This window comes from Falco biarmicus, chromosome Z (genome assembly GCF_023638135.1).
Source record: "Falco biarmicus isolate bFalBia1 chromosome Z, bFalBia1.pri, whole genome shotgun sequence".
Classification (NCBI taxonomy): domain Eukaryota; kingdom Metazoa; phylum Chordata; class Aves; order Falconiformes; family Falconidae; genus Falco; species Falco biarmicus.
This window is the reverse complement of record NC_079311.1, coordinates 60,163,107-60,178,054: the sequence shown is the minus strand read 5'-3', so window position 1 is coordinate 60,178,054 and position 14,948 is coordinate 60,163,107. Positions and strand designations below refer to the sequence as shown.

The window sequence follows — 14,948 nt, the reverse complement described above, 5'->3', positions numbered from 1 at the left end:
CATTTGTTATTATGACATTTGTCATTATGACATTTGTCTTCCAGAGCAACTGCAATGTGTACTGAAGCCCTACTTCCCAGCTTGCTGATGGAAAGTAGAGAATAAATCTTTTGTTTTCCTTTGCTTTTGCATGCAGCCTTTGCTATTGCTTTATTAAACTGCCTTTATCTTGACTCACAAGGGGTTTTTTTCCATTTTACTTTCTCCTGCCCTGTCCTTCTGAGGAGGAGGGTGATAGAGAGTCTTGGTGGGCAAGTGGCATCCAACTAAGGTCAACTCTCCACACTGGATTTCTATGTTGCCCTTGACTATGTAAAAGCTCACAGGGTTTGTAAACTTGTGAAGTTTTCAGTTCTCTGGAATATTGCAGGTGTCCCTTCTTGAGCCATTGTTTGCTTTGTATTTTTTTAGTACAGGAGCGATGTAGGCATTACAAAAGGCTCTTTCTTCAAAGAGTCTTGGTAAACTTTCAGAGTACAAATGCAGTTAGACTGTGATCTCTTCACATCTAGAAAGCTAAGCAGGGTGAGATCCCTCATTAGTGACAGGTAATGAGAATCAGTATCTGTGAGAGAGCATCCTTATTGACCTAGTATTTCTGTATGAAAACTTTTTCAGCTGTAGAAAGTGCTTGGGTGCTGTATATGTCTAATCATCTGGCTATCTTAATCTTACAGCCTGTAGAATGGTACTACAAGTCTGGGGTTTATAATCCTTATAATAGAGGGTAGCAATCTGCAATCCAGGAAGGCAAATTAAAACATAAGATTATATGCTTGAATCTTTAAATTCAGACCATGATACAACGATGAAGTCTACTCTTGGGCTTTTCAATGATTTCCATAAGTTGATACTGTCTTTTTAACACAAACATGCCAACTTCAGGTTATTAGATCTGACCCTCACTGGGGGGGAAAAGGGAGAAGTGAATGAATTGGTTCAAATTGAGCTCTTCTCTTGCCTCAAGACTTCAGCCTTCCAGACAAGCTTCAGCTAACAGCAGATTAAAGTTGTGTGGGCTTGAATTATTGTTGGAATCTGATAGATTCTTTTACTAAACACTTCATTACACTAGGTCAGAGTGTTAACAAATACAATTTAAAAGTGGGCAAGAAGGAGCAGTGCTTCACCTTAAGTTGCTGAATTGATGCAAAAATATAAAAATGGTGTTCAGGTTTTATTTTTTACTTTTTCTAATAAATGCTTTATTATGCTTCTACGATAGAAATGAAGACCTAAAACAAATGTTGGAAAGCAGTAAAGATTCTGCAAAGCTGGATGCTATGAAAAGGATTGTTGGGGTATGTGATTTTTTATTATTATTATTTTAGGGTATCTTTTTTTATTATTGGTTTTATTTCTTGGATGTGAATAATGGTTTTACTTTACAGTTCCTGTACCAAGTCACCCTTTGAATCTCTAGACAGTGTTCCAAAGCTACTGAATTCAGAATTTGTGTAGAAATTGCTATACCAAAATATATGCAGTCATATACTTTTAAAATATTTATGTGGCACTGCCAATATGCCTGTAAATATGTGTTTTCAGTAGGGAGGTGAGATCTTAAACTGGGAAATAGCTCCTTCAGAGAAGCTTCAAGTGCTGTCTTAATTCAGCACGGAAAACAGAAATTTGCAGTAAAATGACAAATTGCATTTACTATTTTTACTGCTTTAGTTTATATACTTTTTTTAATTGAGCATGTTGCCTGTGTATTTGACTATTTCAGTGAACCCATAAAGGTGATAAAAAAAATGTTTAACACCATTGTGTGTTTAAATCCTATAAACTAAACATAATGAAATTGATAATGTCCCTTTATTATTAAAAGTATTAAGTAATGCACTAAGAAAAGCTGTTCATTGTCCATTTGACCTCTTTTTGGGGGGACTTTTGCATTTCTTTTCTCTCACTGTTCCTTCAGTCTCCTGGATGTGCTTTTTTGTTTTGCTTGGTTTACACATGAGTTAACCCTATCCAAGCATGTACTGAAGTGAATAGGTACAGGTTGTATCATGAGATGGTGTTCTTTCCTGTGACTCTAGAGCTAGTGATTTCTCCCTTCTTCATCATGGAATCACTTAGGTTGGAAAAGACCTTTGAGATCATCAAGTCCAAATGTTAACCCAGGACTGCAAAGTCCACTACTAAATCATGCTGCTAAGCACTGCATCGACATGTTTTTTTAGATACCTCCAGGGATGGTGATTCCACCACTTCCATGGGCAGCCTTTGGAACAGTATATGTTCCAATACTTCACCAACCTTTTAGTGAAGAAATACTCCTTAATATCCACTCTAAACCTCCCCTGGAGTAACTTGAGGTAGTTTCCTCTTGTAATGTCACTTCTTGTCTGGGAGAAGAGACCCACCCCCACCTGTCTACAGCCTCCTCTCAGGCAGTTGTAGGGAGCAATAAGGTCCCCCCTGAGCCATCTCCTCTCCAGACTATAAACAAACCCAGTTCCTTCAGCTGCCCTTCATAAGACTTGTGCTCCTGACCCTTCCCCAGCCCCGTGGCCCTTCCCTGGACACGCTGCAGCCCCTCTACGTCCCTCCTGCAGTGAGGGGCCCAAACCTGAACACAGGGTTCAAGGTGCAGCCTCACCAGTGCCCAGTGCAGGGGGACAGTCCCTTCCCTTGCCCTGCTGGCCACACTGCTCCTGACACAAGCCAGGGTGCTGCTGGCCTCCTTGGCCACCTGGGCACACTGCTGGCTCATGCCCAGCCGGCTGCCGACCAGCACCCCCAGGCCCTTTCCCACCAGGCCCTTTCCAGCCGCTCTGCCCCAGCCTGTAGCGCTGTGTGGGGCTGGTGTGACCCAGGTGCAGGACCCGGCACGGAGCCTTCTTGAACCTCATCCAGCTGCCCTCGGCCCATCGGTCCGGCATGTCCAGACCCCTCTGCAGAGCCTCCTGCCCTCCCGCAGAGCAACGCTGCTGCCCAGCTTGGTGTCATCTGCAAACTTGCTGAGGGTGCACTCGATCCCCTCGTCCAGAGCGCTGATAAAGATACTGAACAGAGCTGGCCCCAGTACTGAGCCCTGGGGAACACCACTTGTGACTGGCCACCAGCTGGATGTAACTGCATTCCCCATCACTCTTTGGGCCCAGCCATCCAGCCAGCTTGTAACCCTGTGCAGAATACGTCCATCCAAGCAATGAGCAGCCAGTTTTTCCAGGAGAACGCTGTGGGAGCTGGTGTCAAAGGCTTTACTACGGTCCAGGTAGACAACATCCACAGCCTTTCCCTCATTCGCTAGTCGGTCATCTTGTAGAAGGAAATCAGGTTTGTCAAGCAGGACCCACCTTTTTTTTCCTTTTTTTGTGAAAAGATTCTTCGTTCATTTCTCCAACATGATGTGGGATTCCTCAGCATCTGACCAGTGAGAGTCTGGCATACAGAGGTCCTGTTGCAGGAAATCATGGCTTTTAGAAGTGTCATGGTTTCAATCTATGATAACTTATATTCTTGTGCTTTCTTCTGGCCATTAGTGTGGGTGGGAAGCTTGGGCAGTTACCTGTTGCTCCCTTGGTTTTCCTTTTAAAAAAGGGGTCAGATCTGTATCTGGAAACTGTTGCAACTGGAAGTGTGTGTGTATATGTATATGGGGGAATTGGAAACTATTAAGTGGGGTCAGGTTTAAATTTTAAACCAAGGCTTTACTAGATTGATTTTTTTTTCACTTTTACCTGCAAAAAATGCTCTCTCATAAATGAGTGTGCAATGAGCAGATGCACTCATCATAAATACCTGCTGCTGTGAAATATTCAAAGCGGTTTTTAACAACTATACAAATTTCCTAGAAGTTGGGTGATACCATGAGGCTGGGGACATGTAGTTAGCACGGATACCTGTGGTCCTTTATGTCTTAGGCTGAGGTGATCAAATCTTCAGCAAGGGAAGGCAGAAGTGCATTGAGCACATTCTGTCTTCTGCTCCCCATTTCCCAGTTACGGATCTTTGTCCTTTTATAATTTCCCAGTCCTTGTTTTTTTGTCACTATTCTAGGCACTGTGCAGTGCTGGAAGAGCACTACTTTTCCACATGTCAGCAGGCACCTTCAGTTTCTTGGATATTTTTTCCTTGCTCAGCTGCTGCTGCTTTTCTTGAACTAAAGCAGCCTTTTAGCTCATAAGGTTGATCATTACTTGGCTGCAAGTTGTCTGAACTATTGGATCCTCTGGTTTTTGTCTCTTCCATATTTTCAAGGTATTTGCTTTTATCTTGTGTTTAAACAAGTCTATTATATGTTTCATAATAGACTCCTGCTACCAACCTCTGGTTCACATAAACTGAAACAATGAGCTTTACAAGCCAGGCCTGTGATCTTGCACAATTAGCTTAAGGCCTTTTAGCAGTGGTCATAATGTTCTTGCTGGGCACAAAGATGCTTGTGTGTTACTGGTTGTGTGCTTACATTTAGAGACTTCTCAGGGATGGGATGTGTTTTCCAGGGGTGAAAGACTTTAGCCTTTTTACTAGAGGAAAAAGGAACTCTGTCAAGACTGCTGTTTAATGTGTCTCACTGGAATGTGCATTTTCACTAATTTTAGGTAGGGGGAAAAAGCTGTGCATACCAATAGTTTTCTTACCCTTTGAGTAGTCTTCAAGAGGCTGAACCTTCATTTGTCTGTATAGGTGTGATGGAAAAGTACCGGGACTGCTTATGGCTTATGTCTGCAGCAGGGATTGGAACTAGGTGATCTTTAAGGTCACTTCCAACCCAAGCCATTCTATGATTCCTCCTTCTTTAAGATGGTTTGTGAACTCCCTCCTGGGGAGAAAGAGATTCGTTACAAATAAAAACAAGTCTGTCTTGCAGAGAGTGACTTCTAACAACATAATTTCAAGCATAGGAGTAGTCCTGTTATGATCTTTCCAGTCCCTCTCTTACATGAAGGTGTATAGTCTTACCTTCAGCTAAAATGCTTGTGTGACTTCAATGATCAGTTATGTCTTTTTTTTTTTTTTTTTTTCAGTCAGTGTGTTATTTTTTGTTTCTTCCTTGTATGCATGCTGTAAAATAACTGCAGTCTTTGGAAGATTGTGAGCAACACTGTCGGTTTAGAAATAAATTTGAAGCATATACAGAACCAAGTTTGTTCTACTACATGCATGAAAACACAATAGCCAGTATTTCTTTTAAAACATATAATGATATTACAACCACTAAGGTATTCTTGTTACTAGCTCTTGAAACCTCTCAGAACTTCTCTGGGAAAAAAATCTCCATTGAGATTTCACTCCTGAAGATTGCAGAGGATAAATTTAGGAAACAAATTCACATGCTTGATTTCCTACAGAGAATGTCATCCGTGTCTGTGTGTGTGTCTCATGGAAAAAATAAAGCTTAATATACTCTGACATTACATAGCACTTACTCTAGAGTGACAAGTTCTATCTGCAGGAGTTCTAGGTATGTAAGACAGCACAATTGAGCAGTGACTAGGCAGAGCAACAAAAATGACATGATAGACCTTAGTCTTGGAAAGAGCCATTATGTTCTTTCAGGTTAATGATCCATGGGCTAAGGAGGGTTTACACTAATAGTTATGAGTTAATGAGTCAAAATACACTCTTTTAAAAGAACCTGAATACATATTTACATGGTACACTGGAGCTATTATGGTTGATAAGTTAAACAATGCAAGTAATGCATAGAGTCATACTGTTACAGTGTATCAGGGAAGTCTAAGAATCATTCCTTTTTTTTGAATAACATAACTTGTGTTGCATCAAGATGAGATGATTGATAATGTTTTATTCTATACTTCTCTGCAGTGCATCTTGCTACTAAGTTCTACTTGACTCTGGTCATTCTGAATCTGGCATTAATTATAAAGGCACCACACCCCCAGTCCTGACAGCAGTGTTTTAAGTTAGATTCTTAGTTAAAAACCCTTGAAGTATATACAGTGCTTTTGCTGCTTAGTTTTGTCATTTCCTGTACTTTTAATAGAGCAGCAAGAATGTTAAGTTGGTTAAATTGGAATGTCATGCTGGACAGCTGCTCTCAAACCCTTTTGAACAGGCTTACAGCTTGAACTACAGCTACCTTCTTGCTTCTTCTTTTGTCTTTCTTCTAACTCTCTCCAAATATAGTTTGTCAAGGTATTGCCTGCTTTTGTGTTTCCTTAATTTTTGTTACGTGTGGTCCTAGTTCTTTATGCCCTTTAGTGTTTTATCAATTAAATACACAAACAGACCTGTGAGTTTGGAATATGAAGTTTAATCAGCTATATAATGTTGAGTAATGGTGAGAGTGTGCGATCATTATGAGGAGCGGTAACCACAGTTGCAAAGCTCATGTTCCTGTGTTGGATCCCTGCATATTTGCTCATCTTGGTGAGCTCTTGACCTTTCTGATTAGTTTGATGTTTGGCTGACTAGATCCTGCCTGTGACTTTAGCTGGGGGTGTGCTGAGTGTGCTGAGTCCACGTTCAGCAGCACTGTAACATGTTCATGAGATTCCAGGGTCAGCAGCTTGAATATGAAGTACTGGCAGGCATTCCACTGGAATTAGATCTAAGAAATGGAGTAGTACAGCTGTAGTGTATGCTGAAGTATTTTACTCCATCTAATGTACTTAGGGCTTTTTTTTTTAATAACTTAATTCTGAAGCTGTTCATACAAGGGCTGAAGCTAAACTGGAATTTTGATGTTTGTGCTCTTTACTGGGACAATTTTATTATTCATTACATGCTTTAGTTTCAGATTTCAGTGAGATTAAATACGAAAACTTTCTTCCTTTTGAAAAAGAAAAAAATCAGTGGTTTGACTGATCTTGCTTTTACCTTAGTATTTTTTTGTCTGTATAAACACTTTAAGGCCTCTTGTGCTGATCTTGCTATGGAAAACAACTTTGTTTTAAAAGTGTGGTATCTATTTGATTTTTTTTCTGCTTTGTTCTGTTGCAGACCAGGATTGTTTCCGATAAAAGTAACTTGCATAACTTCTCCTGATGTTTGTTCTTTTTGTTGTTTGTTGTTTGGGGTTTTTTTATAGCAGCTCCCTAGAGGTAATTCTGTGAAGCTTTTCAGATTAGCAAGATCTTTTTTTTAAGTAATTTTAAAAGCATTAAAATTATTTTGTCTGATATAATAAAGTACAGTTTATTGCTTCCACCCTTCCAAACTTGTAACCAGCCAGCACTCAGGGGTTTTGTTGTATGGATAGTGTACTGTAAAGTCTAATAGTAAACAAAAAAATCAGACGTTAACTTCAACTTCCTAGAAGTCAGGTTTGAAATACAAATCTGGAATAATTGCCTCTTTCTCAAAAAAAAAAAAAGACACCACCCCACCCCAAAAAAACCCCAACCAAAATCCAAACAAAAAACCTAACCCCCCCATAACTTAGTAATGTAATAATATAATCGCTCTTTTCTTTTTTTTTTTAGATGATTGCAAAGGGAAAAAATGCTTCTGAGCTATTTCCTGCTGTTGTGAAGAATGTTGCCAGTAAAAATATTGAGGTATTCGTATAGTTCAGTAAAAATACTGTTATGATAGATCTATTTAGAAACTTTTATCTAATTGTATCTAGTTTTTCATTTTTCAGGGTTTAATATGTCTAATTTTTCATATAATTTTTCAGGGTTTAATTTCAATGACAGCATTATGGTAATACTTTAATGAGTAAAAGGAAATCTACTGGATGATTTGGAAGGAAGAATAATAACTTTTACATTTTAAAAAATAGATTAGAGAAAGTTTGTAGAAGTGCGGTGGGAATTCTGAGAAGAGTTACTAACTGCAGTTCATTGGAGATGTGGTGCTGCTTACAAACTTTGAGTAGGGGTTGTGCTCTGTATGTGAACATGTCTGTTGCAGGTCGAGGCTGAGACATAAGGCTTGGATAAGAAAGTTCACTGTTCTAATGTATATTTATAAAGGAAGTGTCTCGGTGCTAGGATTGCAGAGTGAAATTGCTAACTGTTAAAGAGGACTGTGTGAATTCATGGCTAGACGACATGATGTTACCAATGAAGTGTGTTTAATTTTTTGTATCACAGTACTTAAATGTTGGCTCTTTTGGTAATTTAGAGAATTTGTTTAATGCTTTACTAATGTGAATGCCTGTGATTCCAGAAGATAAAGTAGCCTTCAGATCCCAGAATCTTCTGGAGAGATGTGGCTGTTTGAGCTGTGGGAGGGTATAGGTCCCATTTTGAGCAGAGAAGAAATTTTTGCTAATACGCAGTGTAATCTCAAATCTTTGGATTATTTTTGTGTTTTGTAAGACATGGAGACTTTAAAGCGAAGCCATATGTGCAGCTTGGGAATATGCCCTTACTCATTTATTTTGTATGAAGAATTATTAAAGGAGTATATGAAGGGGCAGACAAGAACAGTTTAAACTTCCTATAAAAGCAGCTGATGAAAAACCTGAGTCCGAATCATCTGCAATAGGAGTTAATTTCTTGAGACAAGTTGCTTGACTAAGTTTATTGAACTTGCACTAAATTGTGTGACTTTTAATTAAAAGATGATGTGTGTAATAACTTTCAGGATTTCCATAGATAATAGCAGAAATCTAAGTTTTTCTTTCAGGCTGTTTATCAGCCACTTTATTTTAGCAGCATCTATGTCTATTTTTGCCCCAATGTCAGGTGTCAGACACAAAGTAGCTCGCTTCTCCTTTCTTACAAAAAGAAATAAGATACAAGAAAAAGAGGAAGAAAAAAATCTGGCTTGAACTAGTGAAAATTCAGATTTCCAGGAAGTTAAAAAAATGGAGATTGCATTCAACTATATTGTGTTAAAATCCACAGGCTTACTTTGTGGCTCCAGGAGATCTAAAGCAGCATCTGCATTAAAAAACTGTACAAGCAGAAGTTTTATAAAGAACATATTAGTCTGATGCTCACTACCAGTACTGTGCATACACTGTCAGCTCCAGTGCAGAGGTGTCAGAGTTGTAGTTGACTTAACAAATGAGATTTAGATGAAAATAACACCTATAAGTTTGTAGTTCCAGCCAAGAAGCTTCAGTTTGAGGAAAGCAGAGCAAGCATGCAATGATATTAGTTACTTCTTACTGTACAGGATCATAATTTTGCAAAAATGCAGGAAATAGTGGTTTGAAGCACTGAGTTCTAGGAAGAGAAGTCAATTGAATGCATGCTCCAGTTCTTTCTTCCTCTCCTGGAAATATGTACTTCAGTCTTTATTATTAATGGGAACAAGAAGTTGTTTTTCCCCCAGCTTATGGCCCTGAAGATTCTTTCCTGCAATTATGACTTCAGCAAACTCCTGTCTCTGGGTAGTGTACTGGGATACAGTAGGTCACAGGTCTGATTTCTTCCTCATTTTACACATAATAGTAAAATTTGAATCTAATTTTAGCTTTAAAGAAGTTATTCTGATTTGGCTACTACTTTAAAAGAGTTTTCTGTTCTTTGAAGGAATGCATGTTTGGCTGAGGCCAAATAGTGAGCTATGGTAAGTCAAGGAGGCATAAGTGTGCAAAGACGATAATTCAGAGTCTTTCAGAATTTACTGTATAAAAATATTTTTAAGGAATTGTAATATTGTTAATAATAAGTGATAAAAGGAAATGGGGCAAGGAATTGTACTTGACCAGTTAAATATTCTCTTCTTTAGCTTGTAAGTTATTAGTACTTGAAGTCCAGTTTTGAACAGAGATACCTTACACCAATGAGGAATGCCTTGAACAGTGTTACTAATCTTGAGTATTTTTAACTGTTTGGGCTGAACCACTAGCCTGACAGAGGCAAGGCTACCTCAGGTCCGGGCTTCCAGCCCAGGCAGTAGTGAGACTGGGAGTGTATTGCTGGTAGGGAGTGCGCGTGCACACGTTTTGTGTATATACACATGAAATACATGTGTAAAGAGGCAGCCACCTGGGTTGACACAGGCTACTCACATGAACACAAACAGCACCAGCAGCTTTGCAGTTCAAGATGAAGGTCCGTTAGTGGGAATGTATATACATACACACAGTATGGATCCATCTGACAGCTGGTCTCAGACACGATCTGCCCAGTGGCTGGCCCCTGGATCCAAGTCACCCCTGTTGCTGGCACCTGGACATAGGAGCCCCTCAGGCTGCAGCCCGTTTCAGTTGCTAGTACACACTGCTGTATATGAACACATGTAAACCAGGACTCCCCTGGTCCCCCAGTAATTACTCCCTTGTGTTTTTTTCTTAGACACAAAAGTGTGTGCATATACAGCTGGACCTGGCCAGAACTCCCCATGTCCTTTGCTAGCAAACACCCTGTGGTTATGCCCTTAGAGGGCTGCTCCTAAGCATCTGGCAGCTGGATGGGACTCCCCTGGTTTAGGCTATAGCCAATTTCTCCTGTTGTCTCACCCTTAGATGCCCATACCTGTAGCTACCTCTTCCCAGGCCACTTCCCTACTCAACAGCTAGTGCAGCTTCATCCACTGGTACACCTGCACCCATTCCAGTCACTGCCACCACAGACACATGGGCTTACACTTGGTTTCACATACTTCAGTCTCTTCAATTGCTTGCACCCATGCTAATGGACCCTCTGGCTTGTCGTTGCCTCTGGCTCAGGTGGTGGCAGCCAGATCCTCACTTGTTGGCCACCATGGACATAGGGGCCCCTATGATTTAAGGTCCCATTCCAGTTCCTGGAGACGTACTTAAGCCCCCTTACTTTGGTTTCTCTAGTTGCTGGTGCCCACAGACACATGGGTGCTCCAGTGTGTTGTGTGACTGCAGTTGCTGGCACATATACACACACCTTCACACTGAATAGAGTGCCTCACTGAGGAAAATAGTTTAAAATTAAATTTATTGAGAAAATAAAACAGACTGTGCTGATCACATACTGGGTGTGGAAGGACAGATGTACCAGCCAGCAAACTGTTTAGATGTGTCCAGCCATTTTTATCTGCTTATCTATTTCCCTGACTTGTTCTTCCTCAGGCAATAGATTCCCCCTGCTTCTCCATCACTTTGATGCCTCCCCAAACATCCCATGATAAGTGTTGTGCAACGCTAAATTACTTTTCATCTGCATCCCACACCTGTACACAGAAAAAGCCCCTCAGTCTGAAAGGTGCTCTGGTGTTGACTCTTGATGGGTTTGGATGTGGGAGCTGAGGCTTGTCTGGTAGGGGTCTGACAGGGTGTCCTTTCCTCTGAGTCCTAAATCAGGATTCCTTCCTACTACTGTGTCTCTACATGTCAGGGCTGATGGTTTGTGTCATGGGCTTGGGAGAAACTAGGGCAGGGCATTACTTGCAAACACCCCTCCTCCTGTATCTCTCTGTGCTCTTTGTGGGCGTGCAGACAAGTTTTTATCACATAACCTAATGTTAATTAGTAGAAGCCTTTAACTGTTTATGTTTTATGGGCTTTTTTCTTGTATTTTAAAACAAATAAACAGTTAAGTGAATTCACGTCTTCCTCTACACTGTAGTTAAAGTTCCCTCATGACATATTTTTCTACCATTTAGTGCTAACATATTTGTGAGGGAAGAGACTGTTACACTGGAAAGAAATCAGGGCATTCAGTAAAGCCAGCTAACTTCTTTATCAAGGTTAGTTAGATGACAAGTTCTATACTACCAATTGTTTATTATTATAATTTGTTTTGAGAGAAGCAAAGGGTGTCTTAGCGTTTGCAGAAGTGCCTCGTGATTTTTCTTTTTATAAGTACGCGCTGACCTCGGCTTGATTATGTGCATCATGTCATGGATGGTAAGGATACAAAAAGTGACCTAATAAACAATTGGTGGTATAGAACAAAAATAAGTCTTGGTCAATAACTCATGGAGTTTGATGTGCTTATATTGATAAACTAATTAAACAAATCTGCCTGTGTTTCTCAAGCCTAATGTGCCCCTGTTATGATTAGTTTTATAGAAAGGAGCATTTTAACATTGAGTGAAGGTAAATGGTAAAAGAATAGTGTAGTCACGAAGCTCTAAGTGTTTCCATTTCTAGTCACAGAGTGGTTTCAAGGAAAGGAGGCTTTCTTTGCACACCTGCAGTCATTCAGTGCATAGGCCTCTTGTGGTCAATGTTGATTGCTGCTTGTCTATAGCTGAACAACAAATAATTTAGTATGGTGTAACCTTCTGTGATTTAATATTATGCTTTTTGCCAGAATTGGCACAAAGATACATCTTCTGATAGTGACAGTAATTATAGCACAGCTGTAGTTGAGGGTCTTCCAGAATTTTCCATTACAAACCCCAATAGTCAGTTTACAACTCCAATGCAAAAAATGTTTTCACTGCTTCCTGGACATACAGTGGCCGTGAGGGGGTAAAGTGAGCTAAATTGAATAACCTCCTCCCACCAAATCATACTGAGGTTTTCTTAATCTTTGAACATTGCATCATTTGTATTGTGCTTATATTGGCTACATCTTTTGAATGCTTGTAGTTGGGTGAAGGTGGATCTAATACCCTTTGCTTTTGTCCAAGACAGTCAGAAGTGCTTTTAATCAGATTTGAATAGTGTAAGCTACCACACTTCTTCAGCTGGAAGTTATATTATCTTTCATATGTGTTCAAGTAATTGATTTTGAGTTTCAGGGTGAAGTAAAATGGGCTTGTTGAATCTTTGGCTATTGCAGTTTAATCTATTTTTCCATAAGAAAGAAAGCATGACAAGTGCTCAGGTCATCAGTTGCCACAGGTCAACTTCTTAGATGATTCAATTCTTTATTTACTAGTTGTCATGGTTTAACCCTGGCTGGTAATTAAGTACCATGCAGCTGCTTGCTCAGTCCCCCTCACCCAGAGGGATGGGGAGGAGAGTTGGAAAGGAATGTAAAACTCGAGGGTTGAGATAAGAATAATTTAATAATTGAAATAGAATAACAATGAAAAAACAAGAATAACAATGGTGACAGTTAACAGTTATAATGAAAAGGGGGAGGGAAAGGAAGAAACACGAGGTGCACAATGCAGGTGTTCACCACCCATCGACTGATGCCCAGCCAGTCCTTGAGCAACAATATGCCAGCCCCAGCCAACCCCCCAGGTATATATACCAGGCATGGTATGGAACACCTCTGTGGCTAGTTCTGGTCAGCTGACCTGGCTGTGTCCCCTCCCAGTTCCTTGTGCCCCTCCAGCCCTCTCACTGGCAGGGCATGAGGAACTGAAAAGTCTCATGTCAAAGCCAACACACACCACCACACTAGGTTCTAAGAAGATAATTAACCCAGCTGAAACCAGGACACTAGTTGATAACATAAAGCAGTACTTTGTGTTACTAGCCTTCATCTGACTGTATTATTAATTAGTTTCTATTAAAAGAATTACAGTAAATAAGACATTTGAGAAGCATGTGAGTGCTCCAGTGATATATTAGCTCTTCCTTCAAAGAAGAAAGTGTTCATGAAAACATACTGTCTAGGACTTAGTTATGTGGAATTTTTTAGAAATTTGATAATGATGTTTACTGTGTTTTTCTTTTCAGATAAAAAAGCTTGTTTATGTTTATCTGATGCGTTACGCAGAGGAGCAGCAAGATCTAGCATTGTTGTCCATCAGTACTTTCCAACGTGCTTTAAAAGTGAGTGACTACTAAACAATATTTCATAGAGAGTTCTGAGCTATTACCACATAATAACAATATTTCTGTAAATGTAGTCTGGTAAACTAAAGCATGTCAATATCTGCATCTGATAAAGCAATTTAAAGTTATGTCATTGAGAAACTTTTTTGTGCTGCTTCAAACCTTGTCAAGCAACTAAGCCTGTATGAAGTAAAATCATGTCACTAAAGAAAAGAAGCAGATTGGTGCTCTGAAATTCCATGCCCAACATTTAGTTTCTGTCATGCCTTTTCTCTTTCCAAGGTAGTTTATATATGTAGAAAGAAGACCCTGCTATTACCCTGGACCACTTATATTCCTTTAGTTTGTGTAAAAGATCTTTGTGTGTTAACAGAGAATTGGAACATAAGGAAGATAGTCATACCTAAACTAACATATTGCATGTGTTGCACGTTCTACATTTTATTAAAAGCACTGAAGAAATAGCATTTTGTACTGTTTCATTTCAATTTCAGATCACAATGGGGAATGGGATTAGACAACAAAGATTAGGATTGCCTTTGAAGTGTGACTGTGGAGGAAAGAAAGATTAAGTGTCTACCCTTAAATCTGACTAGTTTTTATAAGAGACGGTTGGGTTTTTCTTTTTTCTGTACTCTTGTAAGGTTGCTCTAGGTTCATAATTAACTTCTGTCATGTCACTGATGCAGACCTTGCATCTTGTTGGAAAATGCTGCAAGCAGAGCACCAGGTGTGCACCTATAGGAGCATCGCAAAACTGACTAGTGAGGTTTCTGCCCCTTTGCTTCCAGCTTTTATCTCAATGTCATGTGTGCTACCTTTACTATCTGTGACTGCCATGTAAAGCTAAAATTCAAATTACTTTGCATCCTATGTTTTTAATGAGATACATGTACAGTAAACACTTCTCATGGCATAATTTTAGTGGGAGCAAAAGGACAGGGGTTAACTCAGATGTTGTGGCTGTGAGTAGCTCAGAAGTGGTGGGTGGCAGGGAGGTAGGCTCCAAGCAAGCTGGGATTTTCAGCAGCTAAGGAAATTGCCAAGCCTGCTATGGAGGATGGGCAAATGTAATTAATTCTCTTTGTTCATATTTTTTGTAATATTTTGTTCCTGTTTTTATAAAAAAGATTATAATCCAGTTTTATATGTGGAGATTTTTTCTCCCTCTTTCTAAAATAACTTTTTAAGGTATTTTAAACTTGTGTGATTGGAGATGAGCTTTGCAAACTCTGGTAAGAACAACTTGGTTTTGCGGAACTTGTCAGACTAAGTGCTTTCACCATCCAGATACTACTCAGCAGTTGCTAAGAGGTAGGAATTTTGAGAGCTTAGGTGAACTGATCATTAAGTAATACCAGTCTGAAACCCCATGTTGGCAACTCTCAGTCCTTGGGAGAAATGTTCTTTG

At 39.7% G+C, this 14,948-nt stretch overlaps 1 protein-coding gene across 6 annotated transcripts in view; it reads left to right on the top strand.

Annotated features, from left to right (window-relative positions):
• AP3B1 (adaptor related protein complex 3 subunit beta 1) overlaps positions 1-14,948 on the top strand; it is a 162,833-nt gene that overhangs the window by 14,017 nt on the left and 133,868 nt on the right. For all 6 annotated transcript variants that reach the window (XM_056324410.1, XM_056324407.1, XM_056324409.1 and 3 more), the window contains exons 2-4: positions 1,226-1,301; positions 7,404-7,478; positions 13,439-13,534. In XM_056324410.1, coding sequence (XP_056180385.1) covers positions 1,226-1,301; positions 7,404-7,478; positions 13,439-13,534 — 247 coding nt within the window. The remainder of the gene's footprint in view (positions 1-1,225; positions 1,302-7,403; positions 7,479-13,438; positions 13,535-14,948) is intronic.